This window comes from Brassica napus, chromosome A1 (genome assembly GCF_020379485.1).
Source record: "Brassica napus cultivar Da-Ae chromosome A1, Da-Ae, whole genome shotgun sequence".
NCBI classification, from domain to species: domain Eukaryota; kingdom Viridiplantae; phylum Streptophyta; class Magnoliopsida; order Brassicales; family Brassicaceae; genus Brassica; species Brassica napus.
Genome location: NC_063434.1, coordinates 25,712,107 through 25,731,918, shown reverse-complemented (window position 1 = coordinate 25,731,918; position 19,812 = coordinate 25,712,107). Strand labels below are relative to the sequence as shown.

Below are 19,812 nucleotides of genomic sequence, written 5' to 3'. Positions count from 1 at the left end.
AAACACAAAAGGTATAACTTTATAATAGATTTAAAAAATAAAGTGAAATAAATTCACAAACATGATTCAAGAAGAGATCACCATATTTTTTGCAGAAACTGAAACTAAAATTTCAATTTCTTTCTTCATTGTGTCCCAAGCAAACTTTCACACTTGACAACACCACACACAAAAGTCGTTCTGTAGTTTCCTTTCTTCTACCAACTACCGAGGAGGAACTCTCTTACGGCTCAGTATCTCTTGTTCCTTGAGACGGTGTTGGAACCGAGCTAGCCTCGCTTGGAGACTGACAAGCCCCGCTGCTTTCCGGGACAAGACAAAGCTCAGTTGCGTTACGTAGTTTTCTATCATGCTTCCTGGCTGGTCCACCTCCGCTAGAAGCTTCATTTCCTGATTAAGATATGTAAAAAACAAAACAAAAATTGAACAAAGCGATGATAATCTCTAAAATCGAATAGTCATTTAGTTACGTTTACTTACCTCGCGAACAATCTCCATTGTATCCTCTATTTCTTTTCTGTGCGCTGCAATCAGAGCTTCTTCTTCCTGAACCGGTGGTTATCATAACTATTAGTATTAGGAAGATAGTCTCTTGTCGTAGATGTTAAGTGAGTATTTATTACCTCCAGCAGTGCGTCAATGTTTTCATCAAGCGAAGTATCAGTTTCATACTGCCTTGAAGCAGCTTCGCTTGTGTTCTGTCTAAAGCTTGTCAAGGTAGGTATATCCGATGACCTGGCATCTCTTTTAGACAAGTTTTGTGTTCTGTCTGGCTTTTCTTCCCGCAACCCTTTCCCACGAGGTGGTGACACTTTCTTAACTTTCTCTTCACGGTCTGAAGTCTCTTGGGGATACGAAGACAAGTGATTCCTCTGACTAGCGGAGCCACCAAAAGAATTGTTGTTCGTCTCTGATCTCCCTTTGTCCATTGAGATTGATGGGATTCCACTTTCCTCTCGAAAACTTGTAGGTTGTCTGAAGTCAGTACTCGAAGTAGCGTAGCTTTCTTTCTCGATCCTCCTCCCTGTTTCTTGTACATTCACTTCCTGTGGAGGCTCAAAGATATCTTCCACATCGTTTGAGGCCAGCAAAGCTTCCTTGTTAACCGGAGGCATTGAATTGGCAGTTTGATCTTTCTTGCTGTTCCCACTTTTCGATAGACTTTTGACCCTGTTTGTTCCATATATAACAAACAGGTTAAGAAGGGCTGGAACTCAGAATTAGTCTAACGTTTGTACAAAACATACCGATCAGCATATCTTAGTGTATTGAGGGTATGTTCACACGATCCTACACTCGGAGAGATGCATGATATCATCACCGTTCTTGAGTTTCCAACGAACGAGTCACGGAGCACTTCGGTTAGTTTGCTTCCACGGAATGGTATATGTAGTTGGTCATTGTCCAGTGCACGTATACATTCCTTAAGAGCCAAGAGACTCTTATTGATTTCCGCTCCTTCAATCCTAAGCAAAATCAACCGTGTTTAAACTAAAGATCAAGAGAGTAGTGGTCCTAAAGTAAAACATAGTGCCACGCCATCAAACCCACAAGTCCAAAAAGAGGCATAGAAAAGAGCATCCTTACCTTGTTTGGCGGTCATTGTCTGTGGTGTCTGCACCTCTTTCACTGCCAGCAAGGTCAATGAAAGAAATCTTCCCAACAACTTTCCCAGGCAATTCCTTGGCATCATTGTTTTTGCGTCTAGTTTCTTTTACCTCAACATGCTTCTTTACAACAAGCTGTAAGATAGCATGTGATCTAGAAGATTCCTCATTTGCTCCAGTAGACCCAGTGCTCCTTTCAGCATTTCCTTTCTCGATGAAGTCCTTTACAATTTGAACATCTGAAACTTCATACTCTTGCAGGCCAACAATGCAAACTTGTTGTCTACCATCTTCTCGCATGCAAAGTTTCCTGCTCGACAATAACTGAATGATTTAGACAACTCAAAACTTGCATTTGCAATTGTGGACATCAGTGAAAGCATGGAGACTGGTGATGAAAAGTGACAATGTTTACAATTTCATAACATCTTTTAAGGGGGGCAATTAATTTAAAGATACCAAAATAACAATTCAAAATATAAAGAAAAATGTATATGCCAAAAGAAAAGAAAAAACATAAAACATCTAAAATTATGACTTAAAGAAGAAATGAGAAAGAGAAAGAACACTAACTTTCTCTCACTGAGAAGATCAAACAGCTTTCCACCATATATCTCAAAATAGCTGAGCCACAATTTAAACCTCTGATTGCTATATACTGGTTGACGCAACAACCTCATTAGATCTTCAACAGCTCGTATGGGTAGTGGTTTCATTGTGTATGTCTTACCACTACCTGAATAAAGCAAAACATCATCAGGGCCATGAAATGACATCAAGAAGATATATCATCATCTAATATTTTCGAATTAACATTACTGCCATTGTATACCTGTTTGACCATATGCAAAACATGTAGCCTTTGTTCTTTGGAAAATAATGGGAATTATCGGCTCAATCGTGGCCCGGTACACCTGTTCAAGGAAACAGCAAGCAACATCAAAGCAGAGTAAAGCTTTAAAAATCTACAAAGCTTTAATGTATCCATTCATAAATCTGTCACAGCCCAAGGTTGCATCATGTACTCCTGCTAGAATTTGCTATGGACTCCAATACGTTTGAATTATTAAATTACCTCATCATTTGAAACATCCTCATCTAGAACAGCATCAAAGCAGAACTCATGATTTTCCACATAAGCTGTCAAATCCACCTGCACCAACAAGATTATGATTCTCTCAATATCAGATGCCATCGTTCAGTTGTTTAACTGAATCATGGATGCCATTATTATCTTAAATGAAGACTACACACAAACCTTCAGCTTGGGCTCATGGACAGTCAAAGAATTATCAGACACGGTCACGACATCCTCCTCCTTTCTAGCTATTTCTTTCTTATTTAGGGGTCTTTTCCTTACCTAGAGAGTGAAGACAACAAACAACGGTTCTTAATGAGCCCTAGTCATAGTGAATGTTTCTTATAAAACAATCACGTAGTTAAGAAACAGTTACTGCTCAAATGAATTCCTTACCACTACTTTAATCTTGGCTACACTGGTATTTTCTTTTTCACTCTTAGGCAATGAGCCCAAAGGTTCAGAATCTGTTTGTTGCCGTTGTTGACGATTAGCTGGCAAATTAAAATCTTCTTCAAATTCTTTATTCACACTAGGCATGAAAGGTGACGGCTCAAAGGGTTCGGTGATCACATGCTGCAAAATGAAAGGAAAATGACATATTACAAAAGTTGACAACTTTGACATGGATAATCCTTTCTTTACGAATTAGCAAATGCAATCGGCATTTTCATACGTAGGCTTTTCTAATGAAATCAAGACTATAACTGCCATCTCTCGTTAATTCCTTTTGAATGTCCAGATCGAAATTTGTCAAACAAAAGTCTCCCAGATAGATGGCATGCACACCAAGCCAATGGATTAAGTGGGACTCACGACGACAATGTAAAATTGGCAGTTCCACTATTAACAACCGAGTTGCAAGTTTGCAAGTCAAGAACAGACAATGAATAAAATGTGTTGTTTTTCTATTCTATGTATAACTCAGAATAAACTATGTACTAGTTCTTCTTCCAAACGTACCTCAGATAGCAGCTCTGTATCATCCATTGCATGAAGATCCATTAATCCAGCTCCAAAATCACCTCTGAACTCGGGTGAAAAAAATCCTTCCGAGGAAGGCATAGCTGCCGATGCCTGATAAGTTGGTGTATACGATTCGGAAGTCGACTCCCCGTTAAAATTTAGATTTCTCATTAAATTGAACAGTCTTTGCTTCTCTTCAGCAGTCTGCGCTCCATAACCCTACCAGATACCGCAAAACACCACAAAGGAGGCTTCAAATTCCCGTTCATACAAACAAAAACAAGAGCCAGCCACAGAAGTTTCTAAAGAAATTCACCTATAGAAAGAGACATTACTAACATCCCTGAAAACAAACATGATGCGTATTCACATTCCCATGGATGGTAAAAAAAAATTCAACTTTCCAAGCTCAACTAATATACATAAACGAGAAACAAACAATCCTACATTCGTCTTTCAGTTTTTTTTTTTTTTTTGTAGTCCTACACCATCACGCTTAGGATGCAGCGAAGCAAAGCTCTACCAAAACGAAAATTGACCAATCAAAAGAGAAATTACCAACATCCTGAAACAAACATCTAACATAATAACTGTTCTCATTCACATGGATGGTCAAAAACATCCCAAGCTCTCTCCTTGAGATACATTATGACTAATATAAATAAAAGGAAACAATCCTACATTCGTCTTAAACGCTTAGGATGCAGCGAAGCAAAGCTCTACCAAGACTTGGCTATGCGGGTCTAATACAAAAAGTGTCATACTTTTATCAGCTAGAGTAGGCCACAACAGGAGAACTAACGGCATGCAAATTATTAGAATATTACAGAGAGAAAGAATCAAGATTACCTGCATGAGAAGGTTAGGAAGATGACGCTGATCATTATTGCCTGTGGAAGTAACGGGAGACCCGAGATGCTGCAATCCAGCGGATTGTAGCCACCGTGCCATGACAGCATCTCCAGCGTCATTAGCGGGTCCCGCCGCATCGTAAAGCGCCGTCGCGGCCGCAGCGTTGCTCTGCTGCATATGGCCGCCCATGTGGCGCTGCGATCTTCTTTGAGGAGCCAACTTGGGAGATCTGATAGAAACAACTCTTTCATCCCCAAACCAAACCAAAAACAAAAAATCAGATATCAAAATTCAATCTACAGAATCTCCAATCGAAGGGAAAACTCACAATGTAGAGATTCAAACATGAAAGCAGCAAACTCGTTTTCACTTTCTTCGAATCTGAAAATTCCACCGATGGATTGTATCAGAGACGCCGAGACGAAGATCGAATTAACAACAAAAAGAAAAGATGTAAGCGATGATTACCAGAGGGAAACGATTAGATTAGAGATCTGCGATTTGGGGATACAATCAGATCCGATTGGGAAGAAAATAACCCTAAGCGATGCAGAGAGAGAGAGAGAGAAAGCTCTGTTCAAAATTTTCTTTCTTCTATGGGCGGAGAGAGAGAAAGAGAGGCGTTGAAGAAGATTTGACAAAGTGTTATAAGACCAAGTTAAAAAATATATATTAAATTTAAATTTTAAAAAAAAAAAGCCGAACCGTTTAAACTTTTTTTTAAAAAAATTGAGAGTTAGATTAGAACATCCTTTAACTTCAGAAACATTTACTGATTTATCCTACTTTTGTAAATTGTGATATCTAGTCCACACGATCTTCTGTGAAACGGCATGGGTATTTGCAGTATGTTTTTTTGTTTCTACGATAGTGTTGAAATCGATCTTTGTCATCTATCAGTTTATTTACATTGAGCTCAGTCATCAATGATATATACTAAACAAAACAAAAGGGAAATTTATATGGTTTGAATCATCCTTATTTGACCTAATTCCATAAACTGATAGGATATTTTGATTTGGACCATAGATAGTAGTAATACTATGGTACTCTCTCTAGATGACAAATGACATGAGTTTTCAGTAGAGATGTGAAATTTGAATATGACTATGGTACTACACTACTACTATCATATTTGATTTGGACAATAGTAGTAATTGAGAGATGAAATTTTGAATATGTCTGAGGAAAATGACATGAGTTTTCCTCGACATGAATGCCACAACTTTGGGAATTTTCGTACATGGTGTATGATTTAATATTCTCATAACCATTATTCTTATATATTTTTCATATTTATTTTATCTTGTTGACCACTATGATATTTTGTATTATTGAAGTCTTGAGTTTTTTTTTTTTTTTTGTGATGTGTAGAGGTATCATCATGCATATGTGTGTGTTAAGAACTATGATACTTGTTTGTGTGGTGTATTATATTACGAGAACAAGAATATTCAAAAGTAGAGAAGTGGGACAACAAAGCTTGTGGGTTACTTTCGTTTGAATCAAAAAGGTTTGCTTTATCCTAAAGCATTTTGATCTAAAGGATTTCTGATTTTAACTAACAAATTCTTTGTTTTTCTCTCCATTTTAATAGTTCTGGTCTCTAGTGTTGTGCAGCTTTTACGTATTCTACCTCATCTTTTAAGATTAACAAGTGTCAAGTGACCACGTGAAAATATACCTTAAGAAGTTGATACAAGGTAATAGTGTGGACTTATTAATTTGTCTAAAAGCGAAAGGTAACAAGGAAACTCTGAAGAAGAATAGAAGATGATGACTTCAAATACAATTAGAGGCAAAAGAGTTGGAGTACGTCTACCCGACCAAATCACGTTTCCTTTTACTTGAGACACGATACGTAACAACGCATTTTGGTTGTCATCTCCTCTACACATAGGCAAAAACACATACATCAAATCATGTTGAGAAACCAACGGAGCTTCAAGAAAACATAATCTTTTACACTATTAAATGTACATAGCCAACGTTTTCTCAACTTATGGCGTGGTCATCGTATTTCTTTCTATTTTCGATCAATCAATGTTAGTTTTTGAAGGGTAAATTGGAATACTAAGGAGAAAAAAACAAAACCAAGCATGGTTGGCGTACTCGTAGATTGTAAAGATCAGACAACAATCGAAGTTTACTATCACCTCCACATTAGTGATTGTGCATAACTTAGAACCAAGAAGATATAGAATTATAACACAGGTTGAACATGAGATGTGATTGCCATACGAAGAAGACAAAAATGTTTCAGTTACGGGATGAGTTTACAACGCTTAAATTAGACAAGCAAGGTTCATCTGATAGTAACTGACAGATCAGACCAAAGAGAGAGAGATAAAATCAAAGAAACCAAAAGTAAATACGAACCAAAATTCAACTAACAAAACCATTGTTTTCGGATTAATAACTTAAGAATCTTGCAACAGAGACGAGAAGTAGAAAGAAAAGAAAACTGCTGATGGTAATTTTAGTAAGAGAAGACGAAACACACAACAATATAAAGGAACATAGAGTCGCTGCGACCGACCACAGTAACCCCGACGAGAGCTTCTTCACTCAGCACTTGACCTCCTTCAAACCATGTCCGAAGTACAAAAATGTTGGGTTCGTAGCACCTTCCTTGTAGTAAGCAAAGACGATAGTGCTGTCATCGTGCATCCCCTCCCCAACAAAGCTATCAAAACAAAACACAAATGAGTTTTCCATACGAACCAGAGTATCAAAATACAATCGGATCGAGAGGGGGAAAAACTTACAATTGGAAGTCCTTGAGCTTGGGGAGCAAGTACTTGGTAGCTCCCTCAATACCCTTCTTAAACTCTTCTTGCTGTTCAGGGGTGAGCTTGGGAGTCAAAAGCTTGATGTACTTCTTGATATAGGCGATGAACCCCTTCTTGTCGTAAGTGGGCTGCTCCTGAAGCCTGAAAGTGTCGACAATGTCAACAACCTTTTCAACAGAGTCGTCAACACCCTCGTCCTCACCACCTTCCTCAGCAGATGGGTTGGCACCAATGTTAACCTCTACACATCCCTTAGTAGTCCACTAAAATATAAAGCCAAAACAAAACAAACTTCAACATAAAAATCAGAACAAAGGATGAAACATTTATGATGGCTACACAGACCTTTCCTTCAACTTCCCAAAGAATACCATTCTCAATCTCCTTGTACGGGAAAGAGTCAGAGAGAAGCTCATCACCTGAATCAATAACCAATTAAACCAATCCAGTGATTCATATTATATATAATTTCTACCAAATCCAATCTAAACTATTCAAAAATTAAAATAAAAACCCCAATTCATACGAATACATCCAAACACGAGAAGAAGCATCGATCAGGACATTAAAAAAACTAACCAATCACAGATCTAATCATAAGATTCAATAACTATGCCCATCACTAACAAAATTACAAATTAACGAGAAACCTAATCTAAATCGTACATGATTACAGCTGCAAATCGCGACGAAAAATCTAAGATGCGATTACAGATCTAATCTCAAATCCAAATTCGAGGCAGAACAAGTCGAAATCAATGAATAGCTCAATCGACAATATAGAAGCGATGATAAACAATGATTGAGCTTACCGGTGAGAAGATCAGTGTACACCAACATGGTCGCTTATTGAATTACTCTCTCTCCGATCGATGGAATAAAAACGAATCTTTAAGGTTGCGGGAGAGAGACGCAGCGACGAGGGGGTTACCACGAGGACGTAACAACCGTATTTATACTCGAGCCTAACGAGGGTTTCCGATCGAGAGAGAAAAAGGAGATAATAGTTAATTACTATTTTACCCTTTTCCTTTTTTAAAAAAATAATGGAAAAAGGATTAAAATATTAAACCGCCCCCGAACACTCCACGGGTGGGTGGGTGGATCCGAGAGTTGGTTAACGTATAAATAAAGATCTGATTCCATCTTTATTTACCAGGTGTTATTGGTTTATATATTTTAATTGATTTAAAAATGAAAATATTACATCCAAATGCAGTTTTAAGTTTTTATTAACAGAAAACGACAGTTGTTGCTACTAGGGTAGTTTTGTTTAACCAAACTCATCTTCTTGTTACAAACTAACTAAATAAATCTCGATTTGAGTGTCCATTGCCTTAACTAAACATAATATATGTTTTTATTTTATTTAACATAAACTAAATCCCACATTTTTTTTTCTTCGTCTTCTTCCATCTTAAGTTCTCAACCATTTTTTATAAAATGTAATATATTCCCTCACATTATTTTCTTCAAGAAAAATTTAGGCAATTATTATCTTTATTATTATGTCTATCTTTTGAAATATGTCAAGTTATATTTCTGAAGGTAGCACTCAGCCGTAGGATTTGGAACAAAATGTTCAACAAATCAGAAAAAAAAACAGTTATGTTTGAACTTTTGAATGTAAAACCATAAATTAGAATTGAAATCTATTAGATCTGGACAAAATACATTAAAAACAAATGAAGAATGTAAAGAAACGTAAAAATAGGTGAGAGAGACGGAAATTAGGGTTTATGGTCGACAGTGACCAAGAAAGAAGACAAGAGCATTTTCGTAAATTTCCATTATTAATGAAAAAATAAAAATAAAAATTCATGTGTACATTACTTTTAAATTGTACATGTGTACATCTAATTTTGTATTATACATCAAAGTGATTGGGTACACATTTTTTCTTTTAACCATTCTCTTTGTAAACTTTTTTGTTGCAAACAATTATCATGTTGAACTACAGCTTTAACGTAATGAAATATCGAATAGGTAACTATAGTTTAATGTTAATCTATTAAAATATCTTTTTATTTTATCAAGATATGAATATATGATTGTAACTGAGAGCATATTACTTCACTGAAAATTTTGAATTGCATTGTGTTTTAAAGATTAAGATTTGGAGTTGGACATATATAAGTCATTTTGTTAGTTTTTTAAAATACAGACTATTTCAAAATTCTGCAAGATAATATAGGCTAGCTTTGTAACACTTTTGTTCTATGTTCCTATACAATGTGTCTAACTTTTGAAAGAAAACATAACAAATATAGTGATATAGTATTTTGAATTTCCTACAATAACATATCCATATCTCAATAATTTTGTTTCTTGTAAAAATTCAAATTATTGTGTCAGAAATTAATTTTTTTAAGGATAAAATAACAAGATTAAATCAATGCTTTGAAAAGATTAGCCAAAACAATATACGAGAAACATATATATTATTTCTATAAAAATTAATAAACAAGACATTTTGACACATCATATGATTATATTATCTATATGGATTCTTTGGCACATCTTGAAAATTCGAAATTAAAGTTTAAAAAAGAAATATGTTGATTCTCGTGAGATTCTTCGTATCGCATAAATAGAATGGGAGAATTGGGATGAAGCTCAGAAACAGGAGATAATAGAAAAACCAAAAGATCTTTTGGATCTCCCTCATTCGCATTAGAACGTCACATGGATAGTGCCTCGAAGATCTCAGATTCATCTACATGTTCATGATGGTTTTGCAAGAAAACAGAAACAAAAAATGTAATGATGGGCGAAATGAATATATATATATTAATGTCTCTCCCCCCTTATGCTGAATTCAAGGCCCTTATCTGGACCTCGGAGTGTATGAAAACCATGCAGATATTAGATGTGGAGCTTGCAACACATTGCTTTGAATTGGTGAAAGATAGTGCTACATCGGTAGAGTGGTCTGCCTTCTCTTTCCATTAGATGAATTTAATAGATCTAAGGAATATTTTTCTTTATTCAATCTGGAACAGTGCAATGAACATTCATGCATGATAACTTAGCATGAATTGGTAGAAGTTAATTTACATGAAATCGATAAATCCAAATTTTACCAAAAACAATGTTTATGAAATCCTTAGGTAGTAATCATATAGGATTGTTGATTAGGCGAATGCATTGACCAATTTTTTGAATGTATAGACCACATTGTTTTTTAAACAGTGTTAGAAAAACATTTGTAGACCCGATTTTTCATATAGGTGGACGCCTAGGCACCGTCTAGACCAAGATTTAGGACATATATCTACAAGAAAGATTCACGTTGACTTTGTACCACCGATATACATCACCAAACCGTTTACTTTTTATTTTTATTTTAATCATGCTGGTAACAAAAAAAAAATAGTGAAGGTTATTTCCATTTGTACTATTCACCAAATAGTCATTCCTTCTATACGTGACATTTTTATTTTGTGAAAAAATTAATCATCATACCAGTTTATTTAGGCATTTTCTATTAGAAAAATCCAACAGATTTTTAATTGATATAAAACTAAAATTACAAAGGCAATATAGAAAAGTTTTGAATAACAAATTATTACATATATATATATATATATGGAGAAAATTGACAAAGTAAATTCCAACTTACTAAAATAAATCAGAACAAACTTCAATTCACAAATGCACCATTTAAATCTCATATTGTCTTCTAAACACAAATAAATATCAAATTCCCGTTGACCAATCCATTTTAGCTAAATGAATAGTCAATGTTATAACATTGTCAACCTACGTTAACATCGTAAGAGTATTATCCCAAAATCTCTAACTTTCAAACTGAAGCTTAAAAAACTTCAACTCTTCAATAAGCCATTTTAACCTTTGAATATTATTTAGCCACAAGTAAATCACTCGATTTTATTGGTCAAAACAATCCAGACACATGTTTAATTGAACACTAAAACCTTAATAACAAATGTTGAACATTAAAACAACGTCTTAGCAAAAATAATCACCTCTTATATAACTGACCTAATCCCTTCTTAAAAGAAAAAATTCCTATATTCTTTTCTAAATCATCTATTCAAAATAATTTCTTCATATACATTTTCTAAATGGAGGTGAATAAAGCTAAACTTAAAACATTGTGGCATAATACCAATGATGAGTTATATCAAGTGTTGAAATGGATGTTAAAACATGTGGTTGTATCAAATGGTAGTTGAATGTCTAATAAATTTTAGATGGATGACTTGGGGAAAATGAATTTATATATGTTCACAAGAGGATATATCAATTATATTAGGGGTGTAAAATAGAGATATTTAAACGTGTGTTAGCGAGATTTTAACAGATTAAAAAAACGAATCACAAAATCTTGCCAATGAAAATAAGTGATTTTTTGTGTCTAAATGATAGTTGAAGATTAAAATGACTTACTAAGGAGTACTTTTTTAGTTTGAAAGTGGGAGATTTTTTGGCAAATCAATACAACTAAAACAACATACTTTTTGACATCCCCTTTACTTTGTTGAATATAGTATTTACCAAACATTTAATATAAATTTAGTTTTTTTTTGGTGAAATGTTAAATTTATATTAAGAGGATAAAGGTTTATGTACAAAAAGAATCAAAGGAATAAATTTAGTAATAATATAAATTTAGTTTATTATTATGGTTTTAGTAATAATAGTATTTTTTTCACCTGATATCTATAAGATTTGATTTTTGTTTACGAGATATTCTTTATTATAACAGTATTTTTTGTATAATAATTCTAAGTAAATTGTAACAAAATTAAAATTTTGACTTATTTCAGTTACCAAAAAATTATTTTATAATTTATAAAATATTTGCATATTGTGTGAGGAGAATAGCTGGTGCTTTTATTTTTAATAATTTTGGGCTTTAAAATTTGAAAAAAAATATATATAACTTCCTTAATTTCAATATATTTAGATAATAATCCTACAAGATTTTAATCTTTATTTTGTAAAAGGTATGCATATTGTGCTTTCATTTTGAAAGTATTTTCTGCTTCAAAAATCAGAAAATAGAAATACGTTGGAATACAGAACTTCCTTAAATTTAAAATATAAAAATTCCATAATTTTGAAAATGCTTAATGAGAGATTTTGCATATATCAAAATATATTAAAAAAATATAATATGTAAGAAGATATTCCTATGAATAACTTGCGAAACACTAAAATTACTAGGTGATTTTCCTGTGCTTATGCACGAGTATAAATACTTATAAAGTTAATATACTATAATAATTGATTTATATTTACTTTTAATTTTAAATAAATTTATAATTTGTATGCATCATTTATATTTATAATATTATATTACTATAATAGTAAATATGATTTTATATATGTTATATATATCTAATTGGTTTTGTTGTTTTTACAATCAATTTAGTTATCATTTGGATAATTTGGATTGCATCTCTGAATTCAACTATAATATTTATTATTCTAAATATATTAAAATTTTGATTAATTTTTGGATAATTTGGATTTGCATTTAAGTGGTTGTTGTCTTAGATATGTAAATATATTTTATGAAGATTATGTATAATTAAAAAAATATTGTGCTTAGAATAAAATAAAAAAATAAACTAAAATGTCTGATTCCAAATTACATAAATTGATATAACGATATTATTCTGAAGTCTCATGCACATATATAAGTTTTAGAAAAGAACTAAGTTGTAACAGTTGGTGAATATTTTATTTTCATTTTCATATGTTTTGAGTTGTCTTATGATTTATATTTATAAAATAAACTACTATTCTTATAAAATTATATATTCTTATCGTAGTTAAATCTATGATTTTAGATATATGTTGGATTAGTCGAGTCACCCATGAGGTGAGTATATTGAGTTTCATATATTCTTTAAATTCAAAAGGAAGTATAATTATTTTTATTATAATTAAGTCAAATAAAATAAGTTTTATTTATCGTTTAAATGTGAATGTATTTTCATAATATTTATAAAATTATATTTTGATTTCTTAAAAAGAATTTTATAAAATAAAGCGATGCTCAACAGGAAGTTACATACATAATTAGGTGATACATTTTTGGAAGCTCATGACATATATTAATATTTACAGTAATTAAAATATTTGATAAATTCTAAATAAATTTATGCCTTTGATTTATTGAATGGAAATTGAACTTTATTTTAGATAATTTTAAAAATGAGATTTCAGATTTGCTTTGGTATTTTGATTATGGTTAATGTGAGAATGACATATAGGAAACTGACTTCTCAAAAAATATGATAGAGATCAACTCCACTATTTTTGTTATAGATTATAATTTACAAAATATAGAAAATCTGATTATGTTATCTATTTAATATTTTATAATAAAAATATATTCAATACACAATATATATATATATATATCGACTTTCATAGTATCTATACGAATATCCTTGGAATATCGTTTGACCTTCAAAATTCTTGCTGTATACTATTGTCATAAATAAGAAAATTACCTAGCAATAAATATGTGAATTATTAATATTGGAAGAACTGAATCACCCGAATATTTTAATACAAATAGTTAATTTTATCGGATATTTTATGTAAAACTAAAAAGTGATATTTACTTGTATTATTTGAGATTATCCCAAAATCGGGACCCAATCAAGAACCAAACTAAACTCAAGATTTTAACGGGTTTCTAACATTGTTATTCGGAATAAACCGATAACCAAAATAACCAAACCAAGAAACACTCAAATTTATAAATAACCAAATATTTCCTATATCTCTTGAACCAGAAAAACAAAAATCAAAAACTGAATTAGAACCGTACTGAAAGCCAAAAAGATGTAACCAAAATCTGTCGGCAAAAGATAATCATCACTTTAAAAACATGGATCAAAATCTAGTTTCTTTTATGAAGCTAACCATGAGTATGTTAACGACATTATAATAGATGATTATTTACATAAATAAAATGGGTTAGTTAACGAAAATTTGATATTCGTTCATGTTTAAACAAAAGTATATGATTAAATGACTCGTTTGTAAATTGGTATTTTTAGATTATTTTCTAAATTGGGATTTTGTTTATCAAAGTTACATTATATATTAGATCTAACGTTTCAGTTTGTAATATTATGTAGAACTCAACTCAGATTATGATTATTAAACAGTGATGACTAGGACGGTATTGTTAACTAAAATAAATGTGTATCATTTATTTCATATTTGGATTTGGTATTAGTTGTAGATTTTATTTGAAAAAGGTTTCAACTTTTTATGTATCTTTATTTATTTTTATTAGATTGGGGTTTAAATATATAAACGTCTTTTTGTCAACTGAAGATAGAAAAATTAAATACTAATAAGATAAAAAAAATACAGAAGAAATACATGCCTTTCTATTCAAATATTTTATTTGTTAGAATCAGTTTTATTTTGAATATATAACTTTAAAAGTGTATTTTTCTTTAGTCTTGGTATATATCTTCATCTACAGGAACTATAAATATCTAGATTCAAGAAGCTAACTAATCACATATTTTCTTCATCTATCGATTAACAAAGAGAAACCAAAAACAAAAACATGAACAAAAAAATTGGAGTTGCATTGCTTCAGTTCTTATTTCTTACGCTAGCTTTAGCCACTCGCCAAAGTTTTTTCTTTAACTCTTATTATGATGTATCAAAAACAGTTTCAAATGATGAAATAATGAGAAAAGTTCCAAGAGGTCCAAGCAATATCACATCTCCTCCTACCCCAGTGTTTCCCGTGGCGGATGTTGGTTTTAAGAGAGAGATTCCAAGAAAAGGTCCAAGCAATGTCAAATCTCCACCTTTTTCATTATTTTCCATAGCGGATATCGGAATAAACAAAAAGGTTCCAAGTGGTCCAAACCATGACACATCTCCACCTAGTTCACAAATTTTAGTAACAGATATTGGAGTGAAGAGAGAAATTCCAAAAAACGATCCAAACAAAATTACATCTCACTCTATCCCTACAGTTTCTATTGCAGATAATAACTTTTAATTCAATAGATGAATAATCGTTGTATGATTAAAAATTATAATTATAATCTTATATTAATCATTTCCATACTAATAACTATTAAAATGTTGAAGATAACTTACATTTTATATTTTTGAAAGTAATTCATTATAGCATTTGATTAAATCTGTATTAGTTCAAATACCAATGGTCTCCTATGAACCTAGAATCCAATTGTACCATAATTTGGTACGTGAACTTGAAAACATAAAAGTGTTTGTCTGCCATCTTTTCCTAGTTTTGTTTTTATTATTTGTATATGATTTCCATATGGTTCGTTGATATCACAAGGTATAGACAAACATCATAATTTTTTTTGACATCCCCTTTACTTTGCTAATTATTTACAGGAGTACCCCTACCATTTAATTTTAAATAAATAATATGTAAATTACCATCGAATAACAAATTGAAATATAATAATAGGAAAAATATGTGTCAAAATATATCATATTAAATTATTTAATACCATTTCCAAATATGTTAAGTCAGACATTAATTTAAAAGTTTGCATATATCATACATCATATAATATTATGTCATCTTACACTATATAGTTCCAAATATTTACAAAATCAAATTCAATACAAACACTTTAATAAACCATATGTAAAAAAGCAAAATTTTAAATTTTACGTCAAATTATTTTTTTTATAAAAGTGTTTAAAATAATTTTTTAATATAAGCTTAAAAACTATTAAAACACTTTACAAATCTATACTATTAAATAAGCCAAAATCTACCAAGTAAATTTTAAATCTCACGAGTCCAACAAATGTAATTCTTATAAAATGCACAAAATATAATGTGAGAGAATAGGTCTGGTAATCAGGTCTTCTCATCGGGTACGGATCGGTTCCTTTCAGGTCTAGATTTTTTGGATCCTAAACATTTGGACATAACTAGGTATTTAAAATTTTTGGAAAAGTTACAAGAGGCTTATAAGGATGAGGAGGAATATTGGCACCAGAAAAGCCGAAATATGTGGTATTCATCGGGGGATCTTAATACTAAGTTTTATCATGCCTTAACAAAGCAGCGTAGGATTCGCAATAAAATTGTGGGCCTACATGACGAAAGGGGGAATTGGGTAACAGAGGAGAACGGAGTTGAGAAGGTGGCGGTTGATTATTTTGATGATTTGTTTCGTACTACTAGCCCAACGGAATTTGATAGTTTTTTGGAGGAGATAGTTCCATCTATTTCCCCTCAAATGAATCAAACTTTATTAAGAGTAGCAACGGAGGAAGAGGTTCGGCAAGCTCTATTTATGATGCATCCGGAGAAAGCGCCAGGGCCGGATGGAATGACAGCTCTCTTTTTTCAACATTCCTGGCATGTTATTAAGGAAGATGTGGTGGAGATGGTTAATAATTTTCTGGTTACAGGAGAAATGGATCCTCGATTAAATATTACTAATATTTGTATGATTCCGAAAACGGAGAGACCTACAAGGATGACAGAGCTTAGGCCGATTAGCCTGTGTAATGTTGGATATAAGATCATCTCAAAGGTTTTGTGTCAAAGATTAAAAATTTATCTACCAAGACTAATCTCAGAGACACAATCGGCTTTTGTGGCAGGCAGGTTAATATCGGATAATATTCTTATTGCACAGGAAATGTTTCATGGATTGAGAACCAATAAGTCTTGCCAAAACAAGTTTATGGCGATCAAAACAGATATGAGCAAGGCGTATGATAGGATAGAATGGAGTTTTATTGAGGCTCTTCTGCACAAAATGGGTTTTGATATTCGATGGATTAATATAATGTTGGAGTGTATATCGTCAGTTCAATATAGGGTGCTTCTCAATGGGCAGCCACGAGGTCTCATTACTCCCCAGCGGAGATTGCGGCAAGGAGACCCTTTGTCTCCTTATTTATTTATCATGTGCACTGAGGCATTAATTGTAAATATTAAAAAGGCGGAAAGAATGAAACAATTAACTGTTTTGAAGGTAGCACGGGCTTGTCCAGCAATTTCGCATTTGCTATTTGCAGATGACAGCCTTTTCTTTTGTAAGGCAAATAAGGAGGAATGTCAAACCATTCTCAGGATTCTAAAAGAATATGAAACGGTCTCAGGACAACAAATTAATTTTCAGAAATCCTCAATTCAATTTGGACATAAAATTGAAGAATCCAACCGTCAAGAATTGAGAGATATTTTGGGCATTCAGAATACAGGAGGAATGGGATCTTATCTAGGTTTACCAGAAAGCCTTGGAGGATCCAAAGTACATGTTTTTGGCTTTGTACAAGAGCGTTTGAATAATAGGGTTAATGGATGGACCTTCCGTTTCTTTACTAAAGGAGGGAAAGAGGTGATTATCAAATCGGTAGTTACGGCATTACCAAACCATGTGATGTCTGTTTATCGGTTACCAAAGGCTACAGTGAAAAAGTTAACTAGTGCAGTAGCTAAGTTTTGGTGGAGTCCAGGAGGAAACACAAAAGGCATGCATTGGAAATCTTGGGATAAATTATGTGATCCTAAAGATAATGGTGGACTAGGCTTTAAGGATCTGATGGATTTTAATACGGCGATGCTTGGAAAGCAATTATGGAGGCTGATTGAGAAGCCAAATACTCTTTTTTCAAGAGTTTTCAAAGGACGGTACTACAGGAATGCTTCACCCCTGGAACCGATCCGTTCATACTCTCCGTCATATGGCTGGAGGAGTATGATTTCTGCTAGATCTTTGGTTTGTAAAGGACTAATTAAAAGGGTGGGAACAGGTTCATCTATTTCAGTATAGAATGATCCTTGGATCCCAGCCACTCGCCCGAGACCAGCAAACAAAAACCTTCAAAACGGTTACCCAGACCTCACAGTGGATTCTCTTATTATATCGGAATCCCGAACATGGAATTTACAGGCAATCAGGGCTTTGGTGGATCCTAATAATGTAAAACTCATAGAAAGTATACCTTTAAGTAGAATTACGATGGAAGATAGAAATGGATGGCATTTCACAAAAAATGGGAAATACTCGGTTCAATCGGGCTATCAAGTGGAACGAGTCTATCCTGACAGTGAAAAACCACCAGATTTGATTGGACCTACGGTGGATATATTAAAAGCTTTCTGCTGGAAAGTGAGGTGTCCCCCGAAGATCCAACATTTCTTATGGCAAATTATCTCAGGATGTATAGCGGTGATGAAAAATCTACAAACTAGGGGAATACAAGGAGATATATGCTGTGCTCGCTGTGGAGACCCGGAGGAATCAATCAACCATGTGTTTTTTGAATGTCTTCCAGCACGTCAAGTCTGGGCTTTATCTAAGATACCATTGAATCCCAATATTTTCCCTAGTAGTTCTTTTTTCGCCAATATGGATTATCTATCCTGGAGAGTCAATCCAAAGATGGATGACCACCAGTTTGCATGGATATTATGGTATATATGGAAAGGTCGGAACAACAAAGTGTTTAGCAATCTGGATATTGACCCAACGGATACATTGAAAATAGCAGAATTGGAATATAGAAAATCTGATTATGTTATCTATTTAATATTTTATAATAAAAATATATTCAATGCACAATATATATATATATATATCGACTTTCATAGTATCTATACGAATATCCTTGGAATATCGTTTGACCTTCAAAATTCTTGCTGTATACTATTGTCATAAATAAGAAAATTACCTAGCAATAAATATGTGAATTATTAATATTGGAAGAACTGAATCACCCGAATATTTTAATACAAATAGTTAATTTTATCGGATATTTTATGTAAAACTAAAAAGTGATATTTACTTGTATTATTTGAGATTATCCCAAAATCGGGACCCAATCAAGAACCAAACTAAACTCAAGATTTTAACGGGTTTCTAACATTGTTATTCGGAATAAACCGATAACCAAAATAACCAAACCAAGAAACACTCAAATTTATAAATAACCAAATATTTCCTATATCTCTTGAACCAGAAAAACAAAAATCAAAAACTGAATTAGAACCGTACTGAAAGCCAAAAAGATGTAACCAAAATCTGTCGGCAAAAGATAATCATCACTTTAAAAACATGGATCAAAATCTAGTTTCTTTTATGAAGCTAACCATGAGTATGTTAACGACATTATAATAGATGATTATTTACATAAATAAAATGGGTTGGTTAACGAAAATTTGATATTCGTTCATGTTTAAACAAAAGTATATGATTAAATGACTCGTTTGTAAATTGGTATTTTTAGATTATTTTCTAAATTGGGATTTTGTTTATCAAAGTTACATTATATATTAGATCTAACGTTTCAGTTTGTAATATTATGTAGAACTCAACTCAGATTATGATTATCAAACAGTGATGACTAAGACGGTATTGTTAACTAAAATAAATGTGTATCATTTATTTCATATTTGGATTTGGTATTAGTTGTAGATTTTATTTGAAAAAGGTTTCAACTTTTTATGTATCTTTATTTATTTTTATTAGATTGGGGTTTAAATATATAAACG

General features: G+C 32.5%; 2 protein-coding genes across 4 annotated transcripts; both read right to left on the bottom strand.

The window, feature by feature from the left end:
* Positions 1-5,157, bottom strand: LOC106390848 (kinesin-like protein KIN-13A). Of its 3 annotated transcripts, none has more exons than XM_013831387.3 (14): positions 4,972-5,157; positions 4,832-4,884; positions 4,501-4,747; positions 3,649-3,870; positions 3,082-3,261; positions 2,866-2,967; positions 2,683-2,760; positions 2,440-2,521; positions 2,181-2,343; positions 1,588-1,917; positions 1,248-1,466; positions 624-1,170; positions 481-546; positions 1-390 (listed from the first exon to the last, which is right to left on the bottom strand). In XM_013831387.3, exons 3-14 carry the CDS (start codon positions 4,690-4,692, stop codon positions 205-207), a joined length of 2,367 nt encoding a protein of 788 aa, XP_013686841.1. In that variant the 5' UTR covers positions 4,693-4,747; positions 4,832-4,884; positions 4,972-5,157; the 3' UTR covers positions 1-204. The 3 variants fall into 3 exon arrangements, with proteins under 3 accessions (XP_013686841.1, XP_013686849.1, XP_048594854.1); XM_013831395.3 differs by having other exon boundaries at positions 4,501-4,732; positions 4,972-5,147; XM_048738897.1 differs by lacking the exons at positions 4,832-4,884; positions 4,972-5,157 and having other exon boundaries at positions 4,501-4,752.
* Positions 5,158-6,887: 1,730 nt separating this feature from the next.
* Positions 6,888-8,333, bottom strand: LOC106390833 (translationally-controlled tumor protein homolog). Its single transcript, XM_013831371.3, has 4 exons — positions 8,108-8,333; positions 7,641-7,714; positions 7,272-7,558; positions 6,888-7,189 (listed from the first exon to the last, which is right to left on the bottom strand). Exons 1-4 carry the CDS (start codon positions 8,133-8,135, stop codon positions 7,072-7,074), a joined length of 507 nt encoding a protein of 168 aa, XP_013686825.1. The 5' UTR covers positions 8,136-8,333; the 3' UTR covers positions 6,888-7,071.
* Between the last annotated feature and the right edge of the window lie 11,479 nt (positions 8,334-19,812).

Excerpts from the sequence above, each read along its gene's own strand:
- LOC106390848 (XM_013831387.3), bottom strand. The coding sequence starts at position 4,692 with ATGGGCGGCCATATGCAGCAGAGCAACGCTGCGGCCGCGACGGCGCTT. Across the intron at positions 3,871-4,500 it reads TTCCTAACCTTCTCATGCAG|GGTTATGGAGCGCAGACTGC; the intron begins GTAATCTTGATT and ends GGTATCTGGTAG. Across the intron at positions 547-623 it reads ACATTGACGCACTGCTGGAG|GAAGAAGAAGCTCTGATTGC; the intron begins GTAATAAATACT and ends CCACCGGTTCAG.
- LOC106390833 (XM_013831371.3), bottom strand. The coding sequence starts at position 8,135 with ATGTTGGTGTACACTGATCTTCTCACCG. Across the intron at positions 7,715-8,107 it reads GTACACTGATCTTCTCACCG|GTGATGAGCTTCTCTCTGAC; the intron begins GTAAGCTCAATC and ends TTATTGATTCAG. Across the intron at positions 7,190-7,271 it reads AAGCTCAAGGACTTCCAATT|CTTTGTTGGGGAGGGGATGC; the intron begins GTAAGTTTTTCC and ends TTGTTTTGATAG.